Below are 16,160 nucleotides of genomic sequence, written 5' to 3'. Positions count from 1 at the left end.
AGACACGCATATCTCGTACCTTATGCGGTAGAGTCCAGAGCATGGCGCCTCAGCACCTCGTTTGTATTTCCTGTGATATTGCCGCGAAACGGCTCTTTAGAGCACCCAAGGTAGTGGCAGCCGTAGTCCCAAAGGCATTTGAGTAGTATTTCAGCGCTGAATCTGGCAGTTTTGTGAACCTAGATGGTCGTCTTGGAAGCCCTGAATGTTGTCTGCATGTCGGCTGAACGGTGGGGAGATTCATCGAGAGTTGTAAATACCGCTCTGTATGTGCTCGTACAGCTACATTTAGCAAGTCAAAGCCCGTTGCATCGGCTAGAGGAATACGGGCCCGAAGCGTCTTGAAATATCTTGCCGCTCCACAAAACTCATCTCTTCAATCTTTTTGGAGCGTACGACGATGGAGGAATATCCATGTTTTGAGCTTCAGCGCCCTCGGCAAGCTTGGACCAAATACTGGCCTGAAGTAGCTCATTTGCATTGGGGCGATGCGCACCTTGCCACGAAAGCATCTTCTCAAGCACATCAGAAATAGATGCTGGGCGGGATTTCAAGTTGTGTATGATGACTTTATGAGCGGCACTGCTAACACCTTTCTCCCACCTGCAAGGCTCCTGGAAGAAAAGTTGATATCCTGAAAGTCCCATGGCCCAGACGTCAACACGGCAATCATAAGGTTCCTGGCCCAGACTCTCGTTCTGATACTTGAGCTTGAGAATTTCGGGTGCAAGATATGCGATAGTTCCGCAGTAATGATCTGTCGAAGTGGCATCGAAAGTCGCACTCCCGTAATCAATAATAATTGCATGTACGGGTGAGTACGACACTATCATCATATTCGTGGGCTTCAAGTCTCTGTGCATGATTCCATGGTGATGAAGATGGGCCAGGCCTTTCAAGACCTGGTGGAAGGCGGACAGACGGACGTCATATGACTTTTTTGAGAGGGTCAACTCAAGAAATGTCTGTCTGGCCAGTGGAGAATGCACCAAGTAGACATCATTAATCTTGGACTTTCCCGTGCTGTATTCATCGCCTCCAGAATATAGATCAGCCATCAAGTGGCAGAGATTTGGCTTCCCACGTAAGCAATTGCATCACTCATAGATTATCGATCAGACTTACGTGGTTCCCTATTTTCTTGTAGATTTGGATTTCGAGTTGGATTCGGGCAACGGTCGCTGGCGTACGCTTGACGCGTTTTATCGCCACCGCCTGGCCGGATGACTTTTCAAAGCCGGCAGACACCACACCGCTGGCGCCAGATGCGAACGGGGAGTGTATCAGAAACCCGTGCAATTCATGGTGGTGTTCAAGGGGCGTCAATTCGAGAGACATTGGGGGGACGTCGCCATCGGGATGAAGCTTCGTGAATAGCTCCCCTAGCTTTTGGCGATAGTTGTTTTCATTCAGTCCCGTAAATTCCAAATTGTAGGATAGATTGCCGAAGGACAGGGCGGTACGCACTGACCCGAGAACTCGCTGTGAGCCCTCCAGTCTCTCAATACCGTTAACGAGAACAACCTTGCCTTTGCCAACGACGAGCATCAAGGCACCATTCTGTGCATGGTGGACCAGCCGAGCATGTCGGCCATGGACATGATGTCTGTTTTTCTGGAGGGTCAACAGGAAATCAACGCCACCATTGACGAGATCCTTTCTGCCACTGCCAATAACCCAGCCTAGTCTAGTGTGATTGGTCAGAATCTCCAAACTAAGTCTGTAGTAGCCCATCAACACTTGAGCCGGGTACCCGCCCGTTGCGTCGCTGGAAACATCGCTGCCGTCCCATTCAGGAGAAAGCTGGCGGGCAGATTCCTCGATGAAGAGGAACTTCCGAATGTGAGGATTCCAATCGGGGTCAAGCCTCGTACGTTCGGCGATTGAATGAAACGCAAGGACTGCAGCGTGATTGACGGGGACCAGACGAGCGAAGTCGCCTTGCAGCCTTGCGCGGGTCCTGGGGCTGAAGAAGTGGTCATCCAGGGGCACTGTATCTGGCGTGTTGGGTAGAGTCTCGGAATCTTCTTTACCCGCTTCAGCCATTGTGCATGTGGCTTGCCCGGGAGAGAGAAGAGTTCAGTCTTTCTTTTTGGGGGACGCCCGTTGTTTATATAGAAACACGGCCGCAAAAGGCGTCAGGTGCAAATAGGCAGACGCACCACGAAGGGTACCGCCCTGGTCATCTCTTCAATATCATTTTACAACGTGATAAATAGCCGCATCGCGATTTTGCAACAACACTCCATCAGACTTGGGCCAGATATAGGACTCGATCAGCAATTCTCAAATGGCTTGTATGCTCAATAGTAGTGCTCGTCTACAATGGACAGACGAGCGGCATTTGCGCTCGGCGATGATCGGAATTTCCCGTCGTTGCCGGCTTGGCACCCGATGCACGTGCTGCGTGGTGGCTGGGCCGGCACGACAACGACATTTGCCCGTCATTCACCATCTTGATAACCTCAACTTCCACCAAACCTCTTCATATACACCTGATGCCATGACGAGTTCATCCTGATGTTGCATGACAGTGCCTGGCGGGAAGAAAGGACGCGATCTCCGTCCGTCATCCTAGACGATGGCATCCGAGGCTTCCTCGAAGAGAAGACAGCACACCTCTTTGCCACCCAGCTGCAGTCACGACTAGACTCTCTCGAACAAACCAGAGAAGCCCCAAGATTCCTCAGACGCAACTCCTACAATCTGTATCTAGAAGGACACTTCGCCCTCGTCGACCCACGCGACCTCGAGCGTACCACCCTCAGCCCCACGCCTCCCTCCAGTGACGAGGACTGGACAACCTCAGAGCATACCCCAGAACCGAATCCCAAAACAAACCAGTACAAAGCATATCTTGTTGAAAATTTATTCTCGAGGTCCAAAACTCTTCAGGGCCGAGTTGAACGGAAATCGCTGCGACGGCGAAGTAAAAAGAGCAGCAAGACAACCAACCAAAATCACCGCATGTTACGCCGCTCTAGAGACAAACCCAATTCACTCTTTTACGAGCTCGACTGGGTAGGCAGGAACGCAGTGGCCGTGTGCCAATTGGCGCAGGACAGTTCCGAAATGGCCACCAAGAAAGGCTGAATCCCAGACACCGGCACCCAGGGTTCCTTACGAGTAACCTACAACCTCAGGAACACGCGTCTCAAGGATCCATATTCCACCCAAGGAATGTGCTTTTCAGGAGAGAAATGCATCCCTGACGGGACTTTCTCAAAAGCATGTCGATGCAACGAGCTCGCTTCGGCCCCACCGCTAGCCTTATTCGCCCGCTTACTTAAGGCACAGCGCCCGAGGGAATCACACCTGAATGAATCTTTTTATCCTCCAAACTTCTGAAGTTCGAGAGCGGTGGAAACCGATTCATGGGCTAATCGCAAAATTGCCTTGCCGATATCACGCCGTCGGCCGAGAATGTCATCAGCGGCTCAACACTAGGTGGTGGTCATGTCAAGATATCTCTGATGGTTGGACATTGGAAAGAGTTGGCGCGACAACTTCGCACCTCTCGGGTCAGGGTTTGGGGGGAAGCTTGGAAATTGTTCTATATATTCCGTATACTATTCACTCTTCATGAGAGCGTTGTCAGTTTGCAGTCAACTCTCCCTGTTGCCAACCTTGGCAGAATACATCATGTCTACTCAAGGCATTGTACGCCTTTTCGCACAAGTCCTTAAATTCCTTGTTTATCCGATGAATCGGATCAATCTGCTCTTCGCGCAGCCCCATACCAACACATCTCCACCTTCATTTTATTTTATCCCTCACAAACTGCAACCCTTCAGCTCCAAATTCCTCTCCCGAAGATCATTTTCTCATTTCCGACCCTCAACAGAATCAAAACTAGAACAGCGGTACTCGATGCAGTCAGGATGGCCACCAGAATCAAATGCCCTAGAGTGAAGACCTTGTTCGGTCGTCGCGATCGACCATTCGTTGGCGCATATGGCCCGACCATTTTCTTGATGGGTTTCACGTCGTCGGTCATGGCGGTCCTGACACCACGCTGCAGGCCAGGCAAGCCGTCCATGCTCCATGCGTTCTTATATGCCCAGTATCTGGGAGCAGCAGGGTCAGCCGGGGCGCACCGTGTCACGTCAACAGGGACAGGGCAAGACGTGACGGAGCCGAGGGTGAGATCAAAAATACAGCGGGCAGGGAGAAGGAGGGGAAAAAAAAAGAAAAGAAAAAGTGAACCTTTCAATCCCATCCTCTCTCTTCCCAGCTTTTTCGCTCGCGACGCGCTTCTCAAAGAAATCGTTCAAGGTCGGTCTGAAGCTGACAAAGTCGTAACACGGCATGGAGAAACCGCACGACGTGCCCACCTGGTGGATATCCACCAGGATGATCGAGCGGGTACCCGGGATTATGGTGATGTTCTGGGATGCGACGATGTCGTTGAATGCTGGTGTCCCGTACTCCAGAGGCGTACCTGCGGCAAAAAATGGGCAATGACTTAGCTGGGTCACTCTTTGCTTCCAGAGAGGAATCTTTCATCTGGGAAGAGGCTTCGCGAGAGCCGAAGGGGAGGGGATACGTAAGACGCCCCGGGCCAGCCTCCCATCTCATGCATACTCTCTCGTGCTCTCAATAGCTTGTGTGCTGTGCTGTGCCGTGCCGTGCCGTGCTGTGAAGTGCCGGCTCGAATCGCGCAACCGCGAACTCACTCACCTTTGCCAAAGATCCTCAAAATCCTGGGCGGGCCCGAAAACGCATTGAACATGACCGTGATCCTCCCATTGCCGGGCTCGTGCAGGTGCGAAGTCGTCTCGATGCCCGAGCCCGTCAGGTCCATGTACCAGAACTTGCGGATGACGACGTTCTTTCCATTCTTCTTCTCCTCGTCCTCGACCTCATCAATGTCCACGGAAGAGCCGCTCTTGGGCTCCTTGATGACGCCAAAGAAAGGCCCGCCCTTGTCCGAGACGCCTTTGGGAGAGACGTTGACGTGCCCTTCGCCTGACAAGGGGGCCGAGGCGATATAGAAGACTTTTTGCTCCAGTAGCCATTGGACGAGCGAGGGCGGGAATGTTTCGTAAAATTGGCCCATTTCTTTTTTTTTTTTTTCACTCTTTTGTATCAATAATCTCGATGGACGAGGAATGCGTCTTTGCTGTGTCCTGCCTGAGCGTAGGTTGAAGAGGTGTATGGGAACAATGATACAGAGAATGGGATTCAGGGTCAGGTCTCCAATCAGTTGGATGTGACGAAGATGGACCTGTGTCTTCTATGTCTAGAGCAGGCACCTCGTCAATCTAGACCGCTGGTGGATGACGGACGTACTCCAAGGAGAGACGTATTCGCACGCTTGGACTCTTTGAATACGAATGACATAGGTACTATTTGACATCTGATGTAAGTCAACCCCCACCCCTCCGGATCAATCATGGCAAATCCGGATTCTGGGGTACACCCCGATATCGGCATGGCAAACCTTGCAAGGCTGCCCACAGGGGCGAGGCTGAATGACCTCTGCCTGATCTTACTATTTCAATATCAGGTCTCAGGTATGCAATGCTCGTTGACTGTGCGTACATGTACTCTGATCTAGCTGTTAATTAGCTGAGAAAAACACCCGAGAGCGCTGATACCTCACTAAATTCACCCATACCAAATATGCCATACACTATTTCCCGATATCGAGCTCGTCAGCGTTTTGATGCCTTGGTTTTGCATAAATCGTACCGACGTTGAATGCAAGGAGTCTAATGGAATGCTATTAGACCTTCGCTCGTTTTGCGGCCTCGGCGTCCATAGCCGCCTCATCCTCCCGTTTCCGCTTGCAAAACTCTTCAAAACTATTTCCCTCCTTGATCCACACGTCTTTAACTTCCCAGGTGCGCCGATCCCATTCCGCAGCCTTGACAGACCATTCCTTCAAGGCCCTTTCGTTTTCTTCGCGATTCTTGTTTGTGCGGTCCGTGTATGGCTTCTTCTCTTCCTCTGAGAGGGCGGACCACATCTTCCCAAGTTCAACTCGTACTTGATCGCGTTCGGATTGTTTCGTTTTCCTGCCACTCTTCTTTCGTTCTTCTGCAAGGCGGGCCTTGACTTCTTCCCAGTGTTCTCCAGAGTAGAGGAGGAAAGAGTTTACATTGGCCTTTTGTGGTTTGACTGGTGGAGGTCCTAGATCGTCATAAATCCGGACCCACATCGCTGCGTCCCATGCTTCATGCAGAGCATTATCTTTCTCTTTTACAGGCCTCGTAAAAGTGCCTGCGGGGAGCAGTTCGTCACCTTTCCTTTTGCCAGCTTGTGCCATGTGAGTTTCCATGAGTTTGAGTTCAACCGGAGCGGATGACTTCTTTGCGCTGGCGGCGGGCACCAGCGTCGGTGGGATCGCGATTGGCCCCACGATGGATTCGAACACCTCGTGAGCTGCACGAAGACCGGACAGATATGCACCATGAACGGTTGCTGGATGGCTTGCGATTGTGGCTTCACCAGCGAAGAAGAGATTCTGTATGGGCGCTGCAATGAGGTCATAGTCACCTGGCCTTGCTTCGGCCGCGACGTAAGAATAAGTCCCTCGAGCAAAACGATCCGACCCCCAACGAGTCACAATTGACTCCAGTGGTAATGGAACATTGGCGGCGCCAAAGACATTGCTCAACTGCTCCAAACACTGTCCAACGAGGATCTCGTCGCTGAGCCTTTCAGCTTCATGCGCCGCCTCGCCGGCCATCAGAGCAATCAGAACCGGAAGCCCAGTTGTGTCAATGCAGTTCCAGAACAAGTAGAACTGACCACGGCCTTCTTTGTAGTCGCTCTGGTGGAGACCCTGGCCGTTCCGAGGGGCGCGCAGGAGACCGAACATGTCTCTGCCGATATCCCAGAAGGGTTTCTCGAACACCAGGATCACTTTGTTGAGCAAGCCAAATCCCATCCTCCTGATGGCGTCGCGCTTCCATTGAGGCAAAGGTGGATCAAATTGAATTGATTGTTCTTTCAGAACTCCAAGTGGAGCAGCAAACACAATTTTGTCTGCTTCAATGGACTGGCCATCCTCACAGGTGACGGTCGCTTTCGCTTGGGAGCCCACAGCGCTGTATCGGATGCTTTTGACAGGCTTTCGTGTTCGAACATCGAGTGGCTCCGGATGGCGCCACAATGCGCGCGGGACCTGCTGATAGCCACCGACGACTTGGGCATGTTCTCCTTCGAACTCGTTGCCAATGTCCTGGTCCCACCCACGGAGGCTCAACTTGTCGACGTTGGCAGCATTTGCGTATTCAAGGTTGGCAAAATGCCAATTGATCAGCCGAAGAGCATATGGCTTGAGGTCAAGGAACTTCTGATACTGGTCAACCCCCGAGTTCATAACAGCGCCAAGTGATTGATTGAGCTGTGATGCAAGACCGTCGAGCTCTAGCGTCTCATGCATCTGAGTTGTTTTTCGTAACAGAAAACCAAACTCCTTGGCTGCTTGCGCCGCAGGAAGCTGCATTTTGGTCTCCATACTAGTATCCACTTCCTCAGAGGATTTGTCTCCCTTCGCAGCGCGGTGGCCTGCGCCACGTCGTTTTGACTTCTTATTTGGCAAAAGCTGGTCGATCGTGCCCAGGGCAGTAGCTTCTTCAAACTGTTTGATGGTGATTCCGTCCTCGTCTGGAGGATCACGTCCCGCTTCAATCAGATCTTTGTCACCTGGTGCAGTTCTCTTGACAGTGTGCTTGAGTCGGTAATGACCAGTACGCTCGAGGATGTCATTGTATAATCTTTCAATCATTGCATCGTTTACGCCGTTGACGGGTGTGCCATCGATGTCGTAGAGGGTAGAAAGGTCTCGCAGGAGGTGGTACTCGAGAGCAAGCTGCCCTCGGATAATAGCATCGAGAGGATTGCCACGTTCGAAACCGACAATTATGTGGGCACCCATTTCGGCTGTGGGTCTTTGATGAGGAGGGAGCCTGGAAGATCGCATGCTGGTAAGTGGATGTGAGTAGATTCGCCCACCTATTCTGTCACGGCCTTCAAGTACAATGATCCTCGGAGGAGCACGATCGGGATAGTGCCGAAACAGGTTGGTGAGCTGCCGTGCGGTACTGAGGCCTGCCATGCCACCTCCAATGACCACAACGGTCTCTCGGGATGCTTCCTTTTTGCGGCCACGGCCAACACTTCGGCTGATGAAGGGGGGCTCGACGCATCCGAAGTTGATGTAGCCTCGTCGCACGAGCCATTCATATGCAAAGCAAGCGAGGCGGGTCCATCGCTCATCTCTTGCGCAACCGATGGCTTCATCGAGGTTGACGCTTACACTTGGATTTCGAGACCACAACCTGAGAATGCCGTTTCGTATATTCAGATATACCGTGACGTGGGAGTAGCACAACTTGTCTTGTAACAACTTGTGCTCATCTTCGTGCAAGGCATACGGATCGAGCCTCGAGGCTTCTGCCGCAGCCACACACTGACTGGCATACTCGGAAGGGGATAGCCTCGGGGGAATGGACGATTTGGGTCGGCAGGTCGTCGAGGCCTTCAAGAACATGTACGGGCTTACATTGTTCGAATTTTCAGATTTGACGTCCATCTTGAGTATGATTTTCGTCTTTTGTTCTGCGGCCGAAGAGGTGACGGAACCCGAGGTCATGGAGCTATTGGGAGAGTCTCGGTTTTCGCTTTCAAGCTGCAGGCTTCGTAAGACGGATGCTGGGCCGCTTGATGAAGCATCGTCCGAGTCGCTTTCCATTTTAATGACAGAATCGTCGTCCGAATAGTCACGCATTGTCTGATCATGGCTGGACTTTGATCAGTATCAAAATGGCCACCATTATGATGACTTTGCTGCGTCCCAGACGCACAAAGCGAGCCAGCATACCTTGAACCAGCCGTAATCGACACCTGTGCCACACTAACGTCGAGTATTGTGGTAGACATGATTTCCTTGGTGTTTGATATTGCTATTGCTGCCGCCATAAAGACATATACCCGTCAATGATTGGTTTGATATTGGCGACTGCCAGGCGCAATATGTGGAAAGATGGGTCAGGAAGTTAAATGAAATGATCGAATCGGTCTTTTAACAGAGAGACTGGATAGTATCAGCATTGTCAAGGTGAAGGGGGGGTAGACGGGGTGTGTGAGGTGTGAGGTATCAGTTACCTGGTGCGCCCTCCCTGGACCCGGTGGTATGATATGCTCCACTAATATCGAAAACTCTTTCAGCTGGCCTGCACAGGCTGTCCGTTTCTCGCCCTTGATCCTCCGCACCGTTCGCAAAGGGGGTGTAGGTCGACCAGAGTGCATTATCAGACTTGGTCGTGCCGAGGGAGATGGGGATGTATTGGCAGGAGTGAGGTTGAGAGAGAGAAAGTCCTAGCCGTGTCGCCGCCCACTATTAACCAAATTGGAGCATCTCGGCGTTGCTCTGACCATCCGAGTTTGATGCAACCGCATCTCATCCCATCACTTCTTCCGCTTCTTCCATCAAACGGATCATCCGAGATATCATCAAGATCATTGCAACGAGAGCTATCTTGTCATTCATCTACATGGCCATCTCTCAAACATGAGACAACCAGCGGCGGTTCATCACGACTCCTCCCTTTCCCTTCCCGCGTGCACCCATCACAGCCCCTCATTGCTACAGCCTCTCTTCCTGCGCTGGCCGTGATCTACTTGAAAAAGCATTGGTACGAATGGAACTTCATCAAAGAGATATCTGAAAGCCTTTGCGGTCGTGTCAACATATGTTTCGGGCCTTTACATGCTCGCTCAACGGACGTTGATGGTGGATATCACCAACCATCGTGAAAAATTTGCCGCCACCTAGCTCCCAGGACACATCCCCCTTATACGGCGCTTAGCCATCCACCCCTCACGATCTCATTAAAGACACGGTTCTCACATTTGTACATCCAATAGTCGCGATCCAATTAATGTCCATGTGTGATGCTCGCTGCTGAGTGATGCCTTGTGGCCGGCCTTCCGCCACAAATGGATATCATGGTCATTGTTCTAGAGGTATTTGGCTTCCACCCACTCAAAGAATACACTTGGCTAGCAGCCGTGATATGAACGCAAACGTCTGAAGGTGAATGCTCGATATCTGCTTGTTTTGTGCGGCTAGGGTCACATGTCGGGATCTATGCTGACACGACAGAGAATCTCGATACGATCACATCTGGTGGTTCCCAGAGTCCTCTCACAAGATGTCGCCGATCCAGGATGCTTGATTCCGCTTCCAAGAACCAAGCACTTCTTCAGACCATCGCCTCTGACAGATATCTGCGAATTTCGTCATGTGGAGTAGGAATTTGACGGGACTGATCAAGAGCGTAGGTATTTCTGTGGGTCAAAAAGCAGGAACCTCGTGGGCGAGGGGAAAAAGTCACAAGAAAACTAGAGCATCTCGACATCAGAAAAGCATGGTGGTTGTTGCATGCCCGATTCCTGGATGGTCCTCGAAGATGTTGTCAGGCGAGGCCAATTAGTGGAGGAGCGCAGGCGACTGGTCTAGCTGGTCCCTTGCCAGGTTGGCTGTTTCTGGCCTCATAGCAAAGGACCAAAGACGACGAAATAAGCGAATATATATATGTCTCTTGTCACAAATAAAGTCCCCTTCGTGCTCTTTGGCTGATTTTTAATACTGGACTGACTGCACCGAGTATCATACAAGCAGACTGCAAGGATTGTACGCAGGCGGGGCCATTCCGTCGTCAACTGGGCACAACTCGGGCTCACGCCTTCGACTTCCACTTTCGATTGACGACTTTCAACATGTTCCTGTTTGGCCTCAACAGAACGTAATAAGATCCACCAGGCCTCGCCCAACTACCATTATGTTATGAATCGATTCTTCAATTCACTTTCTCGTGGGGTGCGGCCGTCGAACCTACGCTCAAGCACTGAACCTGCCCTCTCACACCTGTACACTGTCTCCTTACAGGTTCGAGAAGAATGGCGACCGTAAAAGACTCGATTCCCCATATCATCAGAACTGCTGAAGATCCCCGTCAGGAGGGTATATGGACAGCCCGATTGAGCAAGATTGAACATGTCAATTCCAAGATCCGGTTACTGAGACTCAGCTTGCAAAGAGATGGAGTATGTGCCTTTCATTCATGCAGTTAATAACAATCTTTGTCTCCTTACGACCATGTTTTCCACCTTTCAGACGAGAGAAACGCGTTGCTGTCGAGATATGGCGCAGCCATCCCGGGTTGTTTGCTCTCCACCAAGAGCAATATAATCAATGTCAAGGGTCTTCTGATTGGGAACCTTACTGCTTGCGTCTCTGAGATTATGCCAATTCGATTGACAAGCAGATGCCTATTGTCTTTCTCAAGGGGACTCCCAGGCTCACATGGACAATGATTCTAGTAGCCGCGTCTCCATCATCTTCCAGGCCAATACATAGACCTGTACATTCCCAACATCGACGTCGTCGGCGGCTTCACCATCACATCGCCGCCTCAATCGTCTTCTCAGTCCCAAGATGACCCACACATAGAACTGGCTATTCAGTCATCTCCGTCAAACCCACCCGCAGCATACCTCTGGCATCCCGCCCAAGAAATCCTCAACTCAACGGTGACATTCCGAGTGGGGGGGAATTTCGTCTACCCGCCTCCGACATTGAGCCAAGAAGAATGCCAGAAATTGGACAGAGTGGTTTTTGTCGCGGGAGGGGTGGGAATAAATCCCATTATGAGCATGATTTCAGCCTTGGATGTATTGGGCGCGGACAAAGCGGGTGGAATGACAAGAACCGTCAGACTGCTGTATGCTTCAAGGCGGGATAAGAAGAATGATGAGACCGGCGGCGCGGAAGAGGAGATTCTGTTTGAGAAGAGACTGAAGAACATAGCCGAGAGGTGGAAAAACCACGACCGTGTTGACTTCAAATACACTCTTTTCGTCACCAGCGGAGAATCTGGCACGGAAAGAACAAAGGGAGACGAAGTCGGAGATGGGAATATGGCAACGCGATACAGGCGGATCACTCATGATGATCTCTTTGATGCTCTCGGACCTGAAGGCGGCAGGGATCACACGGTCGTCTATGTCTGCGGGTTGCCCGCCATGACCGACGAATTCGTGGCGTTGCTGGCAAAAGCTCCCGGGATGGAGGAAAGAAGAGTTCTTTGTGAGAAATGGTGGTGACACAGTATACATGTAGAAAGCATTGGGGAGAGGACGCGGTACTCACGACTAACGACTCAGGATTCTCGAGGCTGGGTGGTAACGGAGGTGAATGAATGAGCCTATACAATTCTCAAAAAGAGGTATCATGGCTTCTCTTCCCCCGTGGCCGCCACGCGACCGCTTCATTTGCCTTTTAACCCCCGTCATTGCTCTTTGTATCGTGTCTCAACCGGGCGACCGAATCGCGATGGATGCAAAGCCAGCAAACAGAACACAAAACCCTAGGTAATGATACGACATTTCAAGAACAATCCGACCCAGCCCAGCCCAGCCCAATCTTGACCCTGAACGCCATGCGTCTGTACATGCTATATTCGTGACCAAGATTTTTCCCTTCCGTGGAGACAACGATATAATAGCAATGAGAAGCAACATCAATACGGTCGTCCACCGCCAAAAACTCCGTACCCGCCATCTCACATTCGGGATGTAAGATCTCTTTTCCTCGCATCACATGCCCGTGACGACTCTTCCGCCATCCACAACAATCTGCTCATCAATCCTCCTCTTTAGCGTCTCTTCGTCGCCCCACTCCAGTCTCTTCCATGTCGTGATCCGCGCCTCGTTCATGTCCATCTCAAAGAATCTCACTCTCCTGTGATATCCATAGTACCCTCCGTAGCCGCCGAATCCCGCACCGCCGCCGTAACACATCCACAAGGCAGCTTTCTTATCTTTGTTGTTTGCAGGCAGGCAGTAATCGTTTACGTGGTCATGACCGCATGAGACGACGAGGATATTTTCTTCGACGAGTGCGTCTTTGAAATTTGAGTTGTATGCCGGGGCGGTAGGTGGTTCGGTCCAATTTCCCACCCAGGCTAGGTTGTCTGGATTGCGATATTCTGGTAAGGGAATGTGAATGAATGCCAGGTCCATGTGTATATGCGTGTATTCCTTGTGTTTTCTCTTCAGGGATTGAGACGTGGTCTTGAACCAGTCGATCTGGGATTGTTTGAGCCAGTCGTAGCCGTGATAGTGTTGTTCGTCGGGAGAGTAGGAGTGGGTGTCGAGCATGTACAGAGTCAGTGCGGAGTGGGAAGTAGATCCTCGACCTAGGATTTCCACCACGTAATTGCCCACACCCTCAACGTCCTCGGGACCGGCGGTTGAGAGCGAATAGGGGAGGCCGTCCATAACGGCCATCGATTCGGCGCGGTTGAGGTTGCCTTCATCGTCATGATTACCGAATATGCCTGCATAGGGAATCCTGTGTCGCGCAAACATTTCAGAGTATTTGAAGATCGCGGTTTGAGCGTCGGGTGCGGTATCGCCGTTGACTTGGTCGCCGGTGAGGACTACAAAATCTGGTTTCTCGTCTTCGATCATCCGAGCGATGAAATCAAGCGTTCGCGGATCGGCCTCACATCTTTGTCCTTCCGGTAATGCATGGCGGCATTTCCCCAAGCCCGTCGCAAGATGGAGGTCTGCTGCTTGCATGATCTTGAATTTGCCGTCTTTTCGTATTCGAGGGATGGGTCTCTCGACTTTCAGAGCGGGGCCTTTGCGAACTGTGAGACGAGGCTCGGGTGACTCGCGGTCTGCATCAATGAATAAGGAGATGTCCTGGATTTCCCAGTTTGAGCGAGGATCCACCGCATCGGCGCCGAAGAGGACGTCGACTCCCGTTACCATCTTGTCGTGCCGTTTCGATGACAACTTGATCCAAATTCCAGCGGGGCGAGACTCCCATCTTTCATCCTTTGAAGTTGGATCGACCACTGAGGGCTGCAGACGACCAATCCTAACGTCTGTCACTACTTCTTCGTGCGTCTTTAGATCATCTTCGCGCTTTCTCTGCACATAAAGGTAGGCTTTTGACAGGAAACCTTTGCCAAGATATAAGTCCTTCTCAATTCGGTGCCAGTCCTCGCCGTCGACCGTACACCGGCTAAAAGGGTTTAATGATGAGCAGGTGACGACTGTCACATCGGTGACCACAAAGCCTGGATGGTGCGCAGGCAGATGGCTGTGGATGGCATTAGGGAGAACTCGGTATCTATTATCGAGGAATACGACGAGGAATAAGACGATGGCGATTATCAAGCCGAGCTGGATGCCGGTGCGTACCTAGAAGAATGGTCAGCGACCCGCAACGGGTCGGCGCCAGGGTCGAGCACATACAAGTCTTCTGGTCATGTTCACATGTGCTGTGAGGAGGCCGCGTGAGCGGGCTCACCCTCTGGACTGCCGAAGGCCTTTGCAGCTTCAATCTGATCTGATATTATAGTAGCAATGATCGTTGGAGATTTTCTGGGACAGGTGTACTGAATCATCTGGTGCACTGTTGCCACAGCATCAATTGATTGCGGTAAATAATATGGAACATGTCCCTGACCCGAATATTTGGACAGAAGAAAGATCGACAGGCAGTTACCGCAAGCGGACTAGTTGAATCTGGGGTTTCGGCTGACCTTCCCTGAGCGGTGTCGTCAGTATACATCCTCGACATTTTTAGAAGGGTTTCCAGCTCAGGGGGGATTGACTGATTTTATTCCACGAGAGAGGTAACTTCGGGGAAGTGTTGAGTTGAGCGGTGGCATGTCTGGGGTGTTTCGATATCTGAAACAAGTTTTTGGATTCTTAAGATCCCAAGGGCCCCTTTCCAAGACTCCCAGCGTCCTCCAGCATGCTACCCCTCGAGATTTGACCCGGTTCGCGGAGGGTGACAGAGTCCTTGTAGATGGATCAAAGCTCACTTTTCCTCTGCAGCGGAACTCAAAGTACGATTCATCGAAGGGCCAAATCCCCCTGAACGACATCATTGGCAAACCAGTCACTTCAACGTACGTCCGATCTTCAAAGGGGTCTCTACATAAGATCGAACTCCCGTCGCTTGAGGACTATGTCACGCTCACCCCCAGGCTCGTGACTCCGGTCTATTCCAGCTATGCATCGTCGATCGTCTCTCTGCTAGACCTACACCCTGAACCATACACCGCACTTCCAGACAAGGGTGTCCCACTGCCCCGCCTCCAGATCCTGGAAGCAGGTACAGGTCATGGCAGCCTCACACTGCATCTTGCTCGAGCGATAGCCGCCGCAAACCCGCCTCCTCCGGCCATCCAGCTACCCAACCTGCGTAGAGTGACAGACTCACCAACGCATTCATTTCCGGCAGCTGAAGAAGCTCACTCTGAGTCTAATTCGCTCCGACGGGCGTGGGACGAATGGAAACAAAGCCGTGGTGCAGTTCTACATACAGTGGAAGTTGTTCCAGCGAATAGCGTCCACGCCGAAAAGATAGTGCGTGGGTTCCGGAGGGGTCTATACTGGCCGCATGTGGATTTCTACACAGGAGAGGTGAAGGAGTGGATCGCAAACCAACGAAATATAAATGCCGAATTTCTCGACTTTGTCCTCCTTGATATGCCTGGCGTTCATTCTCAGATTCGACACGTCGAGCCCACGATGCGCGACGGGGCAAAACTAGTTGTGTTTGTGCCCTCGATCACCCAAATCGCGGACTGTGTGAAGGTAGTTCAAGAGCTGTCGTTACCTCTGAACATGGAGAAGGTTTTGGAACTAGGCGAGGGCATAAGTTCGGGAAGGAAGTGGGACGTCAGGTTTGTGAAGCCGAGAAAGGGAACCACCTCCACTAATACCGATGGAACGACCCAACGTGCTGGTTCGGAGAAAGTACCTGTTGTGGTTTCGAAGGCGGGAGATGAGAATAAGCTCCCGGATTGTGCGAACTACAAGCACACCGAGGATGAGGAGCCTGCTGAGGACGAAATCTCCTCGACATCGCAAGAAAACCAGCCAGTCATGGTCTGCCGCCCGCTCGTCGGCGAACGCACCTTCGGAGGCGGTTTCATCGCGGTGTTCAGGAAGACATCATCGGAGTCCGCAGCACTGGCCGCAGAGTGGCGGCAGAGTCAGACGGGGAGGGCGAAGAAGCGAAATCGTTAGCTGCTTCCCTTTCCCTCGACACCATGTCTTGGAGACTGGTACGTGTACAAAAGTTGAGGACCTGAGGGGAGTAATGTGCTGTAAGGGTC

The 16,160-nt window shown here is 51.7% G+C and overlaps 7 protein-coding genes across 7 annotated transcripts; 3 read left to right on the top strand and 4 right to left on the bottom strand.

Annotated features, from left to right (window-relative positions):
• Nucleotides 1-368: 368 nt before the first annotated feature.
• On the bottom strand, nt 369-2,046 carry Z519_07275 (uncharacterized protein; the record flags this gene model as incomplete). The annotated part of the gene is made up of 2 exons (XM_016765010.1): nt 369-1,076; nt 1,126-2,046. The coding sequence occupies 2 exons, from the start codon at nt 2,044-2,046 to the stop codon at nt 369-371; spliced, it is 1,629 nt and encodes a 542-aa protein (XP_016618960.1).
• A 474-nt stretch (nt 2,047-2,520) lies between these two features.
• On the top strand, nt 2,521-3,093 carry Z519_07274 (uncharacterized protein; the record flags this gene model as incomplete). Its single annotated transcript, XM_016765009.1, has 1 exon — nt 2,521-3,093. One exon carries the CDS (start codon nt 2,521-2,523, stop codon nt 3,091-3,093), a length of 573 nt encoding a protein of 190 aa, XP_016618959.1.
• Nucleotides 3,094-3,790: 697 nt separating this feature from the next.
• On the bottom strand, nt 3,791-5,059 carry Z519_07273 (uncharacterized protein; the record flags this gene model as incomplete). Its single annotated transcript, XM_016765008.1, has 3 exons — nt 3,791-4,067; nt 4,207-4,441; nt 4,681-5,059. The coding sequence occupies 3 exons, from the start codon at nt 5,057-5,059 to the stop codon at nt 3,791-3,793; spliced, it is 891 nt and encodes a 296-aa protein (XP_016618958.1).
• A 669-nt stretch (nt 5,060-5,728) lies between these two features.
• On the bottom strand, nt 5,729-8,740 carry Z519_07272 (uncharacterized protein; the record flags this gene model as incomplete). The annotated part of the gene is made up of 1 exon (XM_016765007.1): nt 5,729-8,740. One exon carries the CDS (start codon nt 8,738-8,740, stop codon nt 5,729-5,731), a length of 3,012 nt encoding a protein of 1,003 aa, XP_016618957.1.
• A 2,174-nt stretch (nt 8,741-10,914) lies between these two features.
• Nucleotides 10,915-12,120, top strand: Z519_07271 (uncharacterized protein; the record flags this gene model as incomplete). Its single annotated transcript, XM_016765006.1, has 2 exons — nt 10,915-11,061; nt 11,341-12,120. The coding sequence occupies 2 exons, from the start codon at nt 10,915-10,917 to the stop codon at nt 12,118-12,120; spliced, it is 927 nt and encodes a 308-aa protein (XP_016618956.1).
• A 492-nt stretch (nt 12,121-12,612) lies between these two features.
• On the bottom strand, nt 12,613-14,298 carry Z519_07270 (uncharacterized protein; the record flags this gene model as incomplete). The annotated part of the gene is made up of 2 exons (XM_016765005.1): nt 12,613-14,229; nt 14,284-14,298. The coding sequence occupies 2 exons, from the start codon at nt 14,296-14,298 to the stop codon at nt 12,613-12,615; spliced, it is 1,632 nt and encodes a 543-aa protein (XP_016618955.1).
• Nucleotides 14,299-14,700: 402 nt separating this feature from the next.
• Z519_07269 (uncharacterized protein) lies at nt 14,701-16,071 on the top strand (the record flags this gene model as incomplete). Its single annotated transcript, XM_016765004.1, has 1 exon — nt 14,701-16,071. The coding sequence occupies one exon, from the start codon at nt 14,701-14,703 to the stop codon at nt 16,069-16,071; it is 1,371 nt and encodes a 456-aa protein (XP_016618954.1).
• Nucleotides 16,072-16,160: the final 89 nt, after the last annotated feature.

The sequence above is a fragment of the Cladophialophora bantiana genome, assembly GCF_000835475.1.
Source record: "Cladophialophora bantiana CBS 173.52 unplaced genomic scaffold supercont1.10, whole genome shotgun sequence".
NCBI lineage: Eukaryota > Fungi > Ascomycota > Eurotiomycetes > Chaetothyriales > Herpotrichiellaceae > Cladophialophora > Cladophialophora bantiana.
Note: the sequence above shows the minus strand (reverse complement) of the source record. Positions and strands in the feature narration are given on the sequence as shown.